Raw genomic sequence first — 15,966 nt, forward strand, 5'->3', positions numbered from 1 at the left:
CATAAAACCAAAACTCAGTTTAGTTGGATGCCACAGGAATGTGCTTTTTTTTCCCACTGATTTGGGTGAACTGATCTTTCAAATATTCCTCAGTGGCAAGCTGTCTCAAACTGATCTCTGGATCAAGTCATGCTTTAGTGACGGGTGGTTCTCATCACTTTACATTCCTACAACAGAGATGTCTCGCTGATGTAATGCAGTGCAATGCAAAACACACTTCTTTGGCTAGGCTGGTGTAAATTTATGTTTTGTGACATGGTGCTAATGAATTGTACTATAGCCAATTAAAAGGTGTTGCCACTATTAGAAAACAGTATGTATCAATTAAACACAACCTACAGACACAAAATTACCATACAACTGAATCAACACCTCTCTGTTGCTTCCAGACAATTCTGACATAGCGTGAATGGTGGAAAACAGGTAGTATTTATTCCAGAACTATTGTTTTGGACTGAATTACAGTGTTGAGTAGTTTCTATTTCTTTGCATCACGTCAATCTTCACTGTTTTGTATGATCTTGAAATAATGTTCCCATTTTATGAGGTGATCTACACCTGGTATACACAGGGACACAGTCAGTTCAGTATGGAGAACTGCTTGCTGACTGTGTGGTCAAATCTAACTGTAAATGAACATGACAGTGTCTTTATTACCAAGAGCAGTGGTGCTCTTTGTTGTTGTTCCCGCATCAATAACACGTGCTGTCTTGCAGTGTGGCTTCTTGGCCCCGTGCTTCCTCTCCACTGAGAAGCATCTGCCGAGATAAAACTCCTCCTTCTCCAAATCAATTTATAATCAATGTTCTCCTCTGTGACTAAGCTTATGTGTCTCCAACAGGCCTGCGACAAAAACAGCTCACTGCTGAGTAACAGAACGATTTCTAACAGCCTGAGTTTGTTTGTGTTTCTGTGAAGGAATTATGAAGGGGCACGACATTCAGAGAAACTGAACGGTAAATTACAGCTTTAAATGGTCTCTGATAATCTTCACACCTACTGTGATCTGGAGTCTTCTGGCAGATGCTCAATGGGTTTTTGGCCCAAATGTCTGAAATCTAACAAACCTGTTTTTATATTTAATTTACAGTATGTAAACATACTTAGTATATTAGCTGTTAGTGACAGTTAAGCAGCAATTCTAATGACAAAAAGAAACAAATCAGCAGTGCCAGCTGTGAGTCTTTGGGTCAGCGTTTCAGACAGTTTTCTAAGTGACTTTATGTTCACACATTTGAGCTCATCTGAGAACCTAGACTATGGGGAAAACAAGACTCAAAGAATAAATGCTCCACTAGTGGCCCCTACAGGACACAATGCTTCCTGCACATAATGGCACCAAAGTGTTTTGACCTGACTGAAACTGCCATGATCCTTTGAACCCTACATTCTTATTGAAGGCCTAAAAGACCACACAAATAAGTAGAATTTTCTATTTAAATTTTTACCAAAATATATAACAAATAACAATAAAACATTATACAAATATGTATGTTCTATTCAAGAATGTCACTGAAAAGCTTCCGTTTCTTGGACTCGCCGGTCTGAATTTCCTGCCAGTGGGCTCGTCTCTGCACGAAGTGGGAGAGGGCAAATTTGGCCCACACGTGACGAGCAAACTGATCAGACCTCAGCTGGTTTTCACTTGGGACTGGAAGGGAGGAGGAGATAGGAAAGGGAAAAATGAGCATGCATTTGAACTAGATGAAATGTGTAATTCCATACAAAAGTGACTGAAAGTCTGTTTGTATTACCTAGTTCCTGTGCAATGTTTTGCCTCTGACTGACTGAGGCACTGTTCCATATGGCTTCCAGTACCCTACTGCCCAACCTGGAGCACGCCATTTGGACATACAGACCCTGGGAGGACAAAGGGTAAGATGAACAAGCCTAATGCCAGGGCACAGTTAAAAAAAAAAGGTAACAACAAAACGCAACAAGTGCATTGGAAACAGATGAATAAATCTTAACGTTCATGAAGCAAGTGACTTAAAGATCCACTCAAGAATTACCACCTTGTAGTTGGATGCCTCTGCCAAGTGGTCAAGTTGCAGTTTACATCCATGTGTGTTCAGAACTATAAAATTTATGTAGTGACAATTAATTTGATAAAAAAAGCATTTAGTGTATTTTGTCATAATTAGTGTATGATTTCTTCAGTTATGGCCAAAAACGTGTTTTGCAAGGTCAAAGTGACCTTGACCTTCGACCACCAAATTATAATCAGTTCATCCTTGAATCCAAGTGAACGTTTGCACCAAAGGAAATTCCCTCAAGGTGTTCCTGAGATGTTACGGTCATGGAGTGGCATGGCAGTCTCTGGCATGGAGCCACAGAAATCACGATGAGGAGACTGTAACCTTCCTCAAATTAACACATGCATTTTATTCCCTCCAGAGCGTGTATTCTAAATGGAGACTGCAAAAGTGCTGCTACAGAGCAAAGCAGCAGCTGATGTGAAATACAGTATGTAGCAGTATGCACAGTATGGCTAGCCAACCGCATGTTCAACCTTGTCTAAACCTGCATAAACATTGACTGACTGCTTGTAATGTTTGATCTATAAAATGTCAGAGAAAATATTCCATCAATGCTCCTCTAACTGTACCTCCAGTCTCTTGAGGATCTTGCCCCTGCCTTTGTCACTGGATGTGGTGATGAGGGCCTGGAGGACATGGCTGCCTGCAGGGTCTGAGGCCAGTGTCAGGAGGTCTGCAGGATTCAGAGCGCGCAGGCTGCTGAGGAGGAGGGAGCGCTCCTTGAACCTGGCCAGTGCCTGGACCAGCCGGGAACCATGGTAACAAATGGAGGACAGTGGGACCTAGAAATGATCGAGAAAACCACGGCTTTACCTCCCTGCACCTGCAACATTTATCGCAACATTTACATACTGTGGGATTCATTAGTAGTCATTGCATATTGCAGTATATTGCAGCTTTGCCCTACTAATTCAGTTGAAATGTCAAGACTATGATTAAAATCAATCCACAAATGATTTGATTTGTCTCAGCTGTTTACCTCTGTCTGTGTGGCGCCCTCTGCTGTGTCAGAGTGGTAGTACACCTCATAGGTGAGCAGAGACATGAAGAGAGGGAGGCAGCTGACGTGTCGAGATCCAGGCTCAGCGCAGTGGAACGCCTGGGAGGTTACACATCAACAGGGTTTCCATTAGCCATAAATCAAACCATAAGTAGTTTTGTAGTGTTGGTCTGGAGTTTTTGTCTCAGTCATAAAGCAGCAGGAATAAACAGAAACAAGGGTATTGTTATATTGATTTAAGGCCCATGTGGACATTTGTGTCTCAATAACAAACACACTGAAGCTTACATGCAGGAGACACTGCATCAACTCGTCCTGTTTCTCTTCACTTTCTGCACAGCTCTCTGCCAGTTGGACGATAACCCCCATGTGACCTGCAGCCAAGATGGCCTCCAGACCTTGGACCAGCTCATCAAACAACCTCAGGAACTACAGAGAAAGAAACAGGGGAAGGAAATCATGGGGAAAATTCAGTTATCCTTGTAGTTAAAATCATTACTCCCATCTGCTCTTACAGATGGTATGACCTACCAATTTGTATTTGGCCGAGGATGCAGTCAGCCTCTGTATGGGGAAGTTGGCGATTGGATGGAGGGCTAGGTCGACCAGCTGACCCTTGAGATGGTTCTTGTAGAGATCGCGGAGAAGGGCCTTGTGGGATAGCTGTATGATCGTCTCAATGAGGTGACTAGAGGCCTGGTCCTTCAGAAAGACCAGAAGCGGACTAGCGGGAAAGCAGAAACAATACTTCCTGTTATATTTTCATCTTTTGAAAATCAATTACAATCAAGTTCAACTCAGGACTTGTCTCTGACCTCACTCCTGGAGCAGCACTGCGACTCGTCAAATACTCCATGATGCGTCTGAGGAGCTGGTTGCAGAGTTTGGGCCGTTTCCTGTGACACACAGTCAACATGGTCTGGAACACTGCACTGGCAACAGCATCTGTGACACTTACTAGAATGAAAAGAGACATGAAGGGAGAGAAACATATTTAAACTTTCTGCCAATTAAAAGGAGCCCTGTGGCAAACAAAACAACAGTTATTTTTACATCCAACATTTCTCACCAAAACACACTGTGTGTATCATTGCGGCCTAACAAACACTGCTGAATGCACCTCCTTCCAAATAAAGCTTGTGCAAAGCAGGTTTTTAAAAATATTTTCAAAAGTCTGGCTCCGTATAGGAGCTCATGTCTGCTTTGGTTGCTTATCTGTCTGCCTTATTACCCTTAAGTGTCTCTTCTTACACTTCATCATGCTTTCACGGAATATGGAAGGAAACAGCAAAGATTAGAAGACGGAATATGCATTTGGTATAGGGTATAATCCCTGTTTACTAACAGGTAATTCTTCATTTTGTTAGACAGAGAGACTGCATAAGGATGTCTTGGTGGTGGGGATCTCTATGATGATCTAGGCATAAAATCTATTAAAGAATTGCGGGTGGAATATAATCTGCACAGACAGAAACACTGGTATTATATGCAGATTCATACAGTTTCGTACAGTCTTTAAAAATGATTCAGTGCCACAAAAGGCAGAAATACCCTCCAGTTATGAAGAGGGTCATGAAGTATCAACATTTTATTCTATGTTTCTGCAGATGTGCAGCTCTACAATATCACTGACAAAGACTGGGGATAAAGACTTAGATACTGTATTTTAAGTATTAGATACTACATTTGTTTTCTTTAGTTTGTTGGCTTCTTGAAGAACTTTATTTTCTTTTTGATTTTCTTTCAATTTCTGACACTCTCTGTTGTGAGATGTAGGACCACTGTTTTGGACTGATGACCACAGATTTTAACATGGAAAAGAACAATTACTAATTTGAGTGGTCCATGTCAGATTCCTGAGTCGCCACAGTTTAAAACCTACAGTTTACACCAGTGCTCTGACTGATGCATAGAGTGGTCTGACACAGAGAGGGCTCATTTAGCTTCCTGCACTTTGTGTTCCATTTTGTGTGTTCATAAATGGACACACTGTGGACATACCAGACCACTTCCCTGCGCACTTGAAGTGAGACTGCTTATTGACTAATTCATTTGTTTGTAAAACTTCTAGGTTGGATTTAGCATATAAATTCTAAACACCATCTCAACAGCTTTCTATTCAAAACAGGTGCCCTTCAGCACTTCCCCACAGAGAGTCCTTCGAGTGCTTGGTTGCATTTAACAGGCTGTAATGTTTTTTTGATTCCAAGAAAAAAATGTCAAGAACACTCAGCAGAGAACAAGAAGAGGGCAACCGCACTGCTGAAAGTATCTGTTGAATTGTCAATATCTGGCAGAAAAGGTGAAAGACTCTTTTTAAAAATAGATTTAAAAAGGAAATTCTGAAAATGTGGGACTAAAAAAATGCCCTAAAAATTAAGTGTTGGGACAAATAGTTTATGGTCGGTGCTTACCACCACACCAAGGAATCAACAAATCATACATTAACAATTTTAGAATCTATATGAAGTCTATAAAAGGCAGGATCAATCAATTTAAGACCAGAAACCAGACATTTTAGTCGATTTCCAACCTTCCAGTTCACACACATTTCCTGTTAACAGCCCAAGACAGATGTGAATTCAGAATAGACACACAGTCGGCTGTTTGCTTTGCAATATTAACATTTTTCCTCTGTGATAAAATTGGCCACAAGAAGAAATCTTCTTTGTTCAGGGAACAAGTAGAACTTTTGTGATGAAGGATGACTCACGATTAACGTTTTCCATCAGGGTTTCCGTAAGGCTTTTCAGCTCGTACCAAAATGACGTAGGAATCTCAAAGTCTGTCAGCTGAGGAACGACATTGCGTTCTTTTGCACCTGGAAGAAAAAAAGAATATCAAAAGAGAAAAGACGGCATGACTACAGGCTTGTGAACACGCCCCTGGATGTAAATGTACTGACACACTGGGCCAGCCTCAAAGAACTACCACTGACAAAGGAAGCAATCAAAAGCCTTGTTTTCTTCCTGTTTCACATGAATGAAAAGAAAGGTAGAGACTGGGATTAAATACCACACCAAATGGGTGAAATCATTTCTCAGAAAAACTCTCAGATAGTACTCTCCCTGTCTCTGAGGGTCGACTAATGCCAATGTTGCCAGACACTGGTTAACGCAAGGTCAGACACATTCAACTAGAAAAGCTTGATGTGTCAAGCCAGGGGCTTTGAAACAGTGAGGCATGACTCCTCAGGGGGAGAATTAAAGGGAAAGCCTGGAGGGAGAGATGTGAGGCAAAGATACTACACGAGGAGAAAAGGACGGGTATGCGCCAGTTCTCTAAAAACAACTGGAAATTGTCTGCAAAATGTTGAGTACATTCCTTTGAGATTCTGATTCATGTTCACATGATTGTATGACATCATTTCTGCAGATCTGTCAGCTGAGCATTCATGCTGCCAATCTCCTGTTCTACTACCTCCCACAGGTGTTCTACTGGGTCCAGATCTGATGCTCGGGGGGAGACCACAGAGATACACTGCACTCATTGTCATTTCATGAAACCAGTTGTAGATGACTGTTGCGTCGTGACATGGCTACTTCTAAACTGTGGCCATAAAGGGATGCAGAAGGTCAGCAGCAATACTCAGATAAGCTTCAACTGTTGTAGGTTGGGCATGTTGTTCATTCTGAGATGCTTTCCTTCTCACCATGGTTGTAAAGAGTGGTCACCCACCCCTCACACACACACACACACATCAACAAGGCCTTTATATCCACAGAACTCATCTCAATCTCCTGACCTGTGGCATTATTACATCATATTGCTGCCACATGATTGGCTGATGTGTGATTGGCAGTGTTCAGTTAGTGTACATGATACATATTTTTAGTTTTAGTGTGACTTACACTTTCTCAGCATATCACTCTCTCTAACGTTCATCATGAATAAAGTAAAATCCACTTCGAAATTACAGAAAAGATGCTCTCTGGCAGAGAATGAACACATTTTTAAGTTTTCGTCCATATCAAAGTAATCCAATAATAGTTCTCTGTACATCCCTGGGTACAGTGCAAACAGAAACTGCTAACAGATAAATCAGCATACATATGCGTACCTGGACGAGACTCTGTGCGAGGGGGTCCAAGACAGCCTGCCAACACGTGTAAAAGTGTGCGGACCACATGTGAGCCATGAACATGTCTGATGATCTCTGCACTGTTGTCTCTGACCACCTGGCTTAAAGACAACACCTGGGCCTCCAGCACTCCACAAGTCTCCTCCTCCTCTTCTTCTTCCTCTGCAGATGGCTCTTTCTGTGATAACTCTAAAAAAAATGGATGCAAAAAGATACACACAGAGCTGAGGTGTTACTGGTGGTTTTGTGCAATTTCACCAATTCCAAAGAATTTCAGACAGTGATGAGCTGTCTGCCACTGTGAAGTGAACCGTATGATCTTACCCATCCACCTGGACATCTGTCTGATAGCACTCTCCACTACGTGGCCCCCACACCGATCACAAGACACCGCCTTAAACTCTGAACCAGATTCTCCACCTAGTTCAGCCAGCACCTCTCCCACCTGCTCAGGACTGGACAGTGGGAGGAGCCGCTGCAGAGTGATGCTTCCTGTCCGGTCCATCGCCACCAGAGTCGCTTTACCTTTTACCTCTGAGAGCACATTCTCCACAAACATCTCTATGAGAGATATTGAGAGACACACAACAAGTGTAAACAGAGAGGAGAAATTTTGATAATGGCTGGAGTCAAAAATATGACTATGATAGAGCTGTGAAAGAGCGAGGCAGCATGACCTGCTCGTTATATTTCAGGTTTAAAAAAATGATGCAATAAGCCTGCAATAAGAAGAATAATGTTAAGAAGTCATGAATATCTCACCATCTCCACCAATGTAAGGGACAGCTACATATAAGTACATGTAGTTCAATGTGTGTGTTTTTTTTTAACTCTTAATTTTCATTTTTACAAATGAAAACAAACTTTTAAATATTAAATGTTGTCCTAACTGAAGCAAGAATTTTATCAGATCATTATACTGCCTAAAATCTACAGTCATTTCTCAACAAGTGTTACAATAGTGATTTCAGAAGATGGCTTTATGATTTTTTCCCCCATATAATCCAGCCCTGAAGCAGTGATGTGAAGTGGTGAACTAGTGAAATGAAACGTGCCCTTCTGCTGTACTTTCCCAACTTTTATTAACTTCCACTTTGCTCAGATCTCCTGAGAAATCATTATTCTCACCTCTCTCCTCATTATCCTCAAAGCCTTCACTGAGTCTTTCCCCGACTCGGCGGAAATAGCCCACACTCAGGGCATCCAGTCGCTTCCTGCCACCGTCTCCCTGACCCTTCTCTCCTTCTTCAACAGCCCTCTTCTTTCTCTCTCCTCCTTTCCCATCTTCACCAGGGTGTCTCCTCTTCTTGCCTCCTCCTTTCTGTGGTTTTCTCCCCTCCTCTTTTGCCAACATGGCTTTCACCTTACAGTGTGCAGGAGATCAGAGCAATGTCTTGATCTTGTTGGAGAAGATGTCAGACTTAATTCTCTGTCTGAAAAAGTAAATAGAAGATAAGACACTGCTAAGTTATCTTAATCATCAGGTGGACAAGTTTATATCCAACTGATTCACCAAACGATTACATGATTTATTGGTAGAGGTAAGTTTGTTAATGTCTGTCTGAATGAGATCAGAGTAGAAAACAGCCATTCTGAGATCAGTACATTTTAAGAAATAGATAAGACTAACAAGTAAGTCATTCTTGAGTTTTCATTCTACCAGTAGCCCCCAATGGTTTGATCGAAGACTGAGGAGACTATTACAGAGGTCAAGCAGGAAATTCTACGTAAACAAGAGATATTCAGTTGTTGGTGAAATATATGCCGAATTTTCCCCCGGCTGTAAATGTTTCCGATCATGTCATGACTGCTGTTTTCTGCTGTCAATAGAGTTTCCACTTCAGCGGTGACAAATTCAACTAACATGCTTTGGAAAAGGAGTTAGGCTAAAAGTCGACCGAGAGGCGTCCACGCTAACTCGCTGTACGTGAACTGTGACACAAACGAGCTCGACATTTATCGAAACAAAATGACAATTTAACAAACTATTTAACAGCAGTTAAGTGAGATGTTTAGTCTCTTGATCCGCACATAACGTAACTTGATACAAACTGTCTTTGGGATAGTAAACACAATGCAGTTTTACTCACGTGTAAGATTTGTAGATCTTGAAGAGGAGGTAAACTGCAGACGCGTGGTGATGACGTAATCGTGGGCTGCGTCTTCGCTCTCTGCAATATATAAAGAGCTGAAAATACAAAGTCTACTAACAAATACCTTTAATACCTTAGTATTAAACTTTAGTTTTTGTTACATTTAATACACATCTTCTTGACTACTTTATTGCTTCTATTTTGTTTTTTCGTTCTTTAGATTTGATTAAATACAACTTACTGAAAACATTAACAACTGGTTAAGTTCCTCCGCTTTCATAGAAAGCAGCAAATATTGCCTTATTACAGTTTACACAGTGATACCTTTTCAAACTAATAAAGGACCTGTGAGATATTTTGTCAAGTTGTTTCCACAATGATTTGTGAGATGTACAACATAAAGACCACATAAAAGTTGTAGTTTAAAAAAATGCTACTTAAAGCGGCAGCTTTTTGTTGGACCGTCAGTAGACCAAAACAATAAATATATAATAAATAATATAATAAATATATAATACTTTATGAGACATTTTTGACATAGACTTAACTTAATTAGTGCTTTTAATAAATTAACACAGACATACAATGTTGCCTAGAGCCGGTTAGTAAATTAGGCCTGCGTCCAAATTTCAAGAGTGAAAAGTGCACTGAGCTCCAGCTGTAACCACTAGAGGGCAGCATGGTCACTTTCCTGATTCAATGACCATGTTCACCCAGAGCCTCACTGTACGTATCAGTGATCAGAGGTGTGGATTAGAGCCCTAGGCATGCAACACCAGAGACTTCATCAAGACTTACGACATACAAGATACTTTATGAATGAACATGGGAGTAGAACAGGATTTCTTTTTTATAACCTCATGATTTTTTTATTTAGTTTGTTTTTGGAGGTCATTGTCAGCCTACCTGTGTAATTGCCCTGTTAGAGAATGAAAAAACACTATATTAAATAGGTATACAACTAACTGATGGTAAGTGTCTGTCTTCTTGGACTTACATTTCACAATTTATTTCAAAATTTGGTTTCAAAGGAAAAACCTTAAGTTCAAGACCTGGGGCATGAACTGAGAATTTTCGCCTTGTGAAACAAATGCATTGCAACAATAATGACATCACTGCGCGTCCTCTGTGAAGTGTCATAACCTTGGCTACAGCATACAGTTTTTGTGTGTACTTAAATGAATCAGTGGTGAGGCAAGTTAAGATGTTGTCATTTGTGATCAGAGTGGAAATAATGGATGTGTAATATTTTCTAGAGGCAAATTGTAGAAGCAGTGAAAAGTGGAATATCTTCTAAAGTGAATTTTTTGAAAACACTGACTTTACATAATCCACTAATGAGTTGTTTTCTGAGAAGTGGTTTATTAGATCTGCACCGATGACAGAGAAGGAGATGATGACAAAGAGAAGTGGAAGATTTTTTGAAGAATTTTTATAAGGAGCATGAATTAGGGGATGGCAATGTCATCTGTCTGTTGCTCCTGACTGTAATATGAGATTGGCTGCCATGGAACTGCGTACAGACTTTCATGGTGCCCAGAGGAGAAATCTTAATCACTCTGACAAGTCACTGACTTTTCATCCAGCGCCAACATGAGGTTGACAGTTATGGTTTTCAGTGAAATTGTTTCAGCAATTATTGGATATATTATCATGCAATGTGATGCAGATATTCATCTACCTCCACAAGATAAACTGTTATCACTGGTGAATCCTTAATGTTGTCAAATGTCAGTGTTTTCTTGTCAAATTTCCATTTGTTTGTACTTTTTTTTATGAATAAAGTGCGGCCTCAGATGCACTGTGTGTTGAGCAAACGTTAACACAAACTGAGATGCTGAACATGATAAACATTATGCCCCCTTGACATCAGCATGTAGTATGCTAATGTTAGCATTAAGCTTAAAACCAAGCTGCGCACAGAGCTGCACAGATTGTAGAAGGGAGCTACAATACACTACACATAAGAAAACCATAATACTTTGTACAGATGATGTAGATGGAAAGAACAAAAAGCTCAGGATAAAATGTACAGTCCACACAATAGTGTGGAACATAGAATAAATTGTGGTCTGCTCTTAAGTAATTTATTCAATTTTACTTTTCAGGGAGGAAAAATATCTTCCGTCTAAAATGTGTTCAGAAAACACGCTGCTTTGCCCTCAATACACAAAGGACAGACTGAATCTTAGATGCTCAAGTTTATTTTTTTATAGAGAGAGAAGTGGGGGTTGGCAGCAGAGCAACCGATAAATCATTTGTTCAGTTGCAGAGCTCCTGTTGATTTTGTCTGTTTGTGTTCATCTCCAGAGCAACTGCAGTGTATGAGTGTATGAATCAGCCCCCGCACAGCAAACTGTGAATGAACACTGCAACTGATTAAGACTTTAAAGAGTCACACAGACACACACGGACATATTTCATCATACCATTGCAAAACACGCAGAGTACTTTATGTCACAGACTGAACCTTGTTATGAGTCATTTGCATCAGAGCTACAGCAGAGATTTATGCATTAAGTACTCCACTCCCACTAACTGTGGGAGTGAGCGATTCTTTAGAAATGATCATGTTAATGTAAATGTTAATCACACATGGAAATGTCTGTAACTTATCTTAGCCTCTGGTTTGGCTGCCTGACAAGATATCATCCATTTGTGTGAAATAGGCTTAGAGGTTCCATTCCTCATGAACGGTATACAAACAATGTTACAAATACTAGTGTTTGATATTTCAAACAGTGAACTTTAAAATAAACACTATATTAATATGGTTGACTGCATATCTTTAACTGGTGTTAAAGGAATAGCTGATTTTAGGAAATATGCTTCTTAGATAAGAAAACCACTTTGATGCATGTCTTTCAGATACAGCCGGGAGACTGGTAGCTTAGTTGGAAACTGGAGGGCTGGAAGCAGCTGGTCTGGTTCTGTCCAAAGACAAAAGGTGTGAGTTTGCGTAGTGTAAAAAACAACAATGGTTTCATGGGTTTTATGTGTTGGACTATTTTTAGCCATATGCCAAAGCTACTAGTTTTTATGCCTCAGTTTTGTTCTTTCCATGTGGGAAATACATATAAAGCAACTAGTCTGGATACTGTTAGCTTACAAGAAAATAGACATGTGAAACTACACTACATGTTTTACTTCATGGTGTTTATATAGATTAAATGAACAAGATACAACATGTTGTGAGTTTTGGTGGCAAGTGTTTTTATTTTATCTTTTCAACAGTGCCAAGACTACCTGTTTTCCCCCTGCTTCCAGTCTTTATGCTAAGCTAAGCTAACTGGCAGCTGGTGGTAGCTTGATATTGAGCATACAAAAATGAGACTGGAATGGGCAAAAAAGGGAATTATTCCTCAAAATGTCAAACAAAATTTCTTAGCACAATATGAGCAATCAATATGTCCTGTTTTCTTCCCGCTTTATACGTATACAATTGTGTGTGTAACAGTGGACCTTTTTGATCCTTGAGCGACAAAAAAGGTCAGAGGTACTTGGTTATTATTTAACAGAGAAGTGTCAATACAGTACATACCAAAATCACATACCAGTATTGGCAATGTCGTGTTTTCATCCACTGTATCCTTTTTTATCTGACTATTTAGCATGTAAAGCATGTTATATAGTTGTGTGTTGTGACTTTGTGCCTTTTTGATCCTTGAGTGACAAAAAAGGTCAGAGGAACTTGGTTATTATTTAACAGAGAAGTGTCAATACAGCACATACCAAAGCTATTCTCACTGACACCCCTTGATGCAGGGACAATCAGCACTGTATGTCTGCAGAGAAAAATCAAGGCTCATACCAATTATTCCTTCAGACAGTGAAAACTTCATTGTATTTTTCACTTTTAAGTGAAATTTTATATAATACAAGGGTGCCTTCTCTTCAATTCTATTATGTCTCCCACAGTCAGGAAGTTTCCTTTGGCCTGCTGCTGGCTGTTTGGTTTCCCACGTACAGTGTGAGAGCCAGGACCCAGTCCCATCTGTTATACTCAGATACTCAGCGAACCTGAGTCACCTTTATGTTTCCTCTCACGCCCACCGCTCTGCAGAAGCTGTGCATGTTGTCCATGTCATTTATCACACTGGTGTCAAGGCAGCAGGATCAACAATAAGACGGGCAAATAGTCTGCATTTTTCAAAATACAAATACCCATGACAGGAACCTAATGTATGGCTCTAAGATACAAGTTTTTTTCTTAAAAAAAATAAAAATAAAAAAATAAATCTAAATCATGAATCAGTTCCTCTAGGTTGCCCTATTACGCCCAATTTTTTCATAGTAGGCTGCCTTCAAAGCATAGGTCTAGATCATACCAGTGAGCCAGCCAGGTTCAGTAGAAAAACTATGGACCTGGTACACCTGAATGGGATTCAATCACTCTAATTGTTAGTGGTGACCTCTGTGCTTTCTCTGTTTTGACCTGTGGAAAGATGTGACATGCAAAAGGGCTACTGGTTCACACTACCATTCAATAAGCTGACAATCACTTTTAGTCAGGGGTTGACAAATTTTAACATTGAATTACAGTATTGCAATCAATCAGTGACACAATAATGTTTTAATTACTTTTAGTGATGTCCTAGTTGTTACTGTGCTTTTCACCACCTATTGTTGTGTTGCATTTTGCTTAATGCCACCATATTTAACTTGTTTAAAGCTGATCCAGACTGTTAGACCTACCACCCCTGCCTCTGTGGCAGGAGATAAGATGCTATTAAATCCAACACCATCACAGTGAACAGCATTTTCTTTTCTTGGGTTGACAGTCTACAGTACTGAATATCTTATAGCCACCCAGCATGCAAATGATGACTGAATGCATACAGCTTGAATAAATCCATCCATTATCTATGCTGCTTATTCTTAAGGGTCACGGGGGGTGGGAGGCTAGAGCCAATCTCAACTGACATTGGGAGAGAGGCAGGGTACACCCTGGATAGACTGTCTATCACAGGGCTGACATATAGAGACAACCATTCACATTCATGTCTATGGGCAAATTAGAGTCACCAATTAACCTACATGTCTTTGGACTGAGGGAGGAAGCTGGAGTACCAGGACAAAACCCACACAGGCACAGGGAGAACATGCAAACTCCACACAGAAAAACACCAGGCAAACTAGGAACCTTCCTGCTAGGAGGCCACAGTGCTAACCACTGCACTGTACTGTGCTGCACAGTCTGAAATATCTCAACAGCTACGGGGTTGACTGCCATGGAATTTTATACAGACATTTGTGGCCCCCAGAGAATAAAGCCCACAGATTTTTGTGGTCATCTGACTTTTTCTCTAGCATCACCAGGAGGTCTAAGTTTTGACTTTGGCTTTGGATGACTTTTGAAATATGGTGATGTTCATGGTCCCCGCAGGGCGTGTGCCCTTTGACTTCCTGTAATGGCATAGCTTTTGGATGAATTGCCATGAAATTTGGTACACTCACTCTTGTTCCCATCAGGATCAATTACAACAATTCAGAGGATCCTGGGATCTTTAAAAACATTTTTAAATCTAGTGTTGTTGTCAGTTCAAATCTTCAATTTGTAATGAACAGATACCTGCAAAATAACATTCCCATCACTCTCAGCTGTTCTTTGTGTTTAGTGCTAATTAGCAAATGTTAGCATGTTAACATGTTAAAGATGATGAACATAGTAAACATGATACAGGCTAAACATCATTTTTGTCATTGTCATTGTGAGCTTGTTAGCATGCTCACATTCGCATTTAGCTCAAAGCACTGTTGTGCCTCAGTACAGTCTCACAGAACAGGTAGCATTTCGATTTGACTCATGCTTACACTGACAGGTAAATTTGAACTTGAATTCATTTCATTGCATTGTTGCTGCAATTCTCAGCTGTGGTGACATAACCATTACACAATGATCGACAGAGGAAAGCAGGTTTAGATACGTATCAAGTTATCCACAATCAACATCAGCACTGATCAGACATGATGACTTCATTGTGATCTCCTGCCAAACCACAAGGTTGCTGGTGCACTTTAGTCATTTGCACTCAGTGAGATCAGACCGACCTGGTATCCATGAGGAAAATCACCAGGAGTAAAGATTTAATCACCTTATGTTTTTGCTGAGTAGACGGTTTGCTTTGAAATCAACAAAATACTTGATCTGGCTCTAAAGAATTTGTGGATTTAAACTTGGGATGTGGCTTTATAAGATCAGGTCAGAATGGGTCTGTTTGAAGAACTGAAAGTGAGTGTGCAGGGGAAGTCAAATGTCTGGACGTGTTACAGAAGGATTCCGGCAACACTGAAAACAGGGGATTTTCTATAGAGGAGGTGTCACCTAGAGTCAAATAAAAAATAAATACACAATATTTTACATAATATATAGCATTAATAGTAACTATATATTTCTATAGGTACAATTTACTCGAGTTTATAGGCCAAACTTTACAGATATACACTGTATATTATAATTGATTGTAACTGATTGGATTTATGGTACAGAGTACTGGTTGTCACTGACTCTCTTGTTTTATTAGGACTCAGCACATTCAATAACTCTATACCTACAATGCTGCCCTCCACTATCTGTCTGCTCCCACTCCCTTCCTGTATTGGAAAAGTAGTGCCGATCACTGCGTAACAAACTTTCTCTCGGTACTCGTCATGTAGCTCACTACGTGCGCTCCTCTCACGCATCAGACCTCCTAGTGGGAGTGGGGAACTTGAGCTCTTGGGTGAGGCGGGGTGGGCCGAGCTGCGAAGAAG

At 40.4% G+C, this 15,966-nt stretch overlaps 1 protein-coding gene across 2 annotated transcripts; it reads right to left on the reverse strand.

The window, feature by feature from the left end:
- Window positions 1-410: 410 nt before the first annotated feature.
- LOC108883953 (nucleolar protein 9) lies at window positions 411-9,274 on the reverse strand. 2 transcript variants are annotated; one of them, XM_018677550.2, is made up of 12 exons: window positions 9,211-9,274; window positions 8,249-8,553; window positions 7,445-7,681; window positions 7,100-7,309; window positions 5,753-5,860; window positions 3,855-3,996; window positions 3,571-3,763; window positions 3,328-3,468; window positions 3,019-3,138; window positions 2,609-2,821; window positions 1,755-1,860; window positions 411-1,651 (listed from the first exon to the last, which is right to left on the reverse strand). In XM_018677550.2, exons 2-12 carry the CDS (start codon window positions 8,472-8,474, stop codon window positions 1,497-1,499), a joined length of 1,851 nt encoding a protein of 616 aa, XP_018533066.1. In that variant the 5' UTR covers window positions 8,475-8,553; window positions 9,211-9,274; the 3' UTR covers window positions 411-1,496. The 2 variants fall into 2 exon arrangements, 1 of the variants encoding a protein (XP_018533066.1); XR_007813080.1 differs by lacking the exon at window positions 411-1,651 and having other exon boundaries at window positions 2,609-2,862.
- Between the last annotated feature and the right edge of the window lie 6,692 nt (window positions 9,275-15,966).

The sequence above is a fragment of the Lates calcarifer genome, linkage group LG4 (assembly GCF_001640805.2).
Source record: "Lates calcarifer isolate ASB-BC8 linkage group LG4, TLL_Latcal_v3, whole genome shotgun sequence".
Lineage (NCBI taxonomy): Eukaryota > Metazoa > Chordata > Actinopteri > Centropomidae > Lates > Lates calcarifer.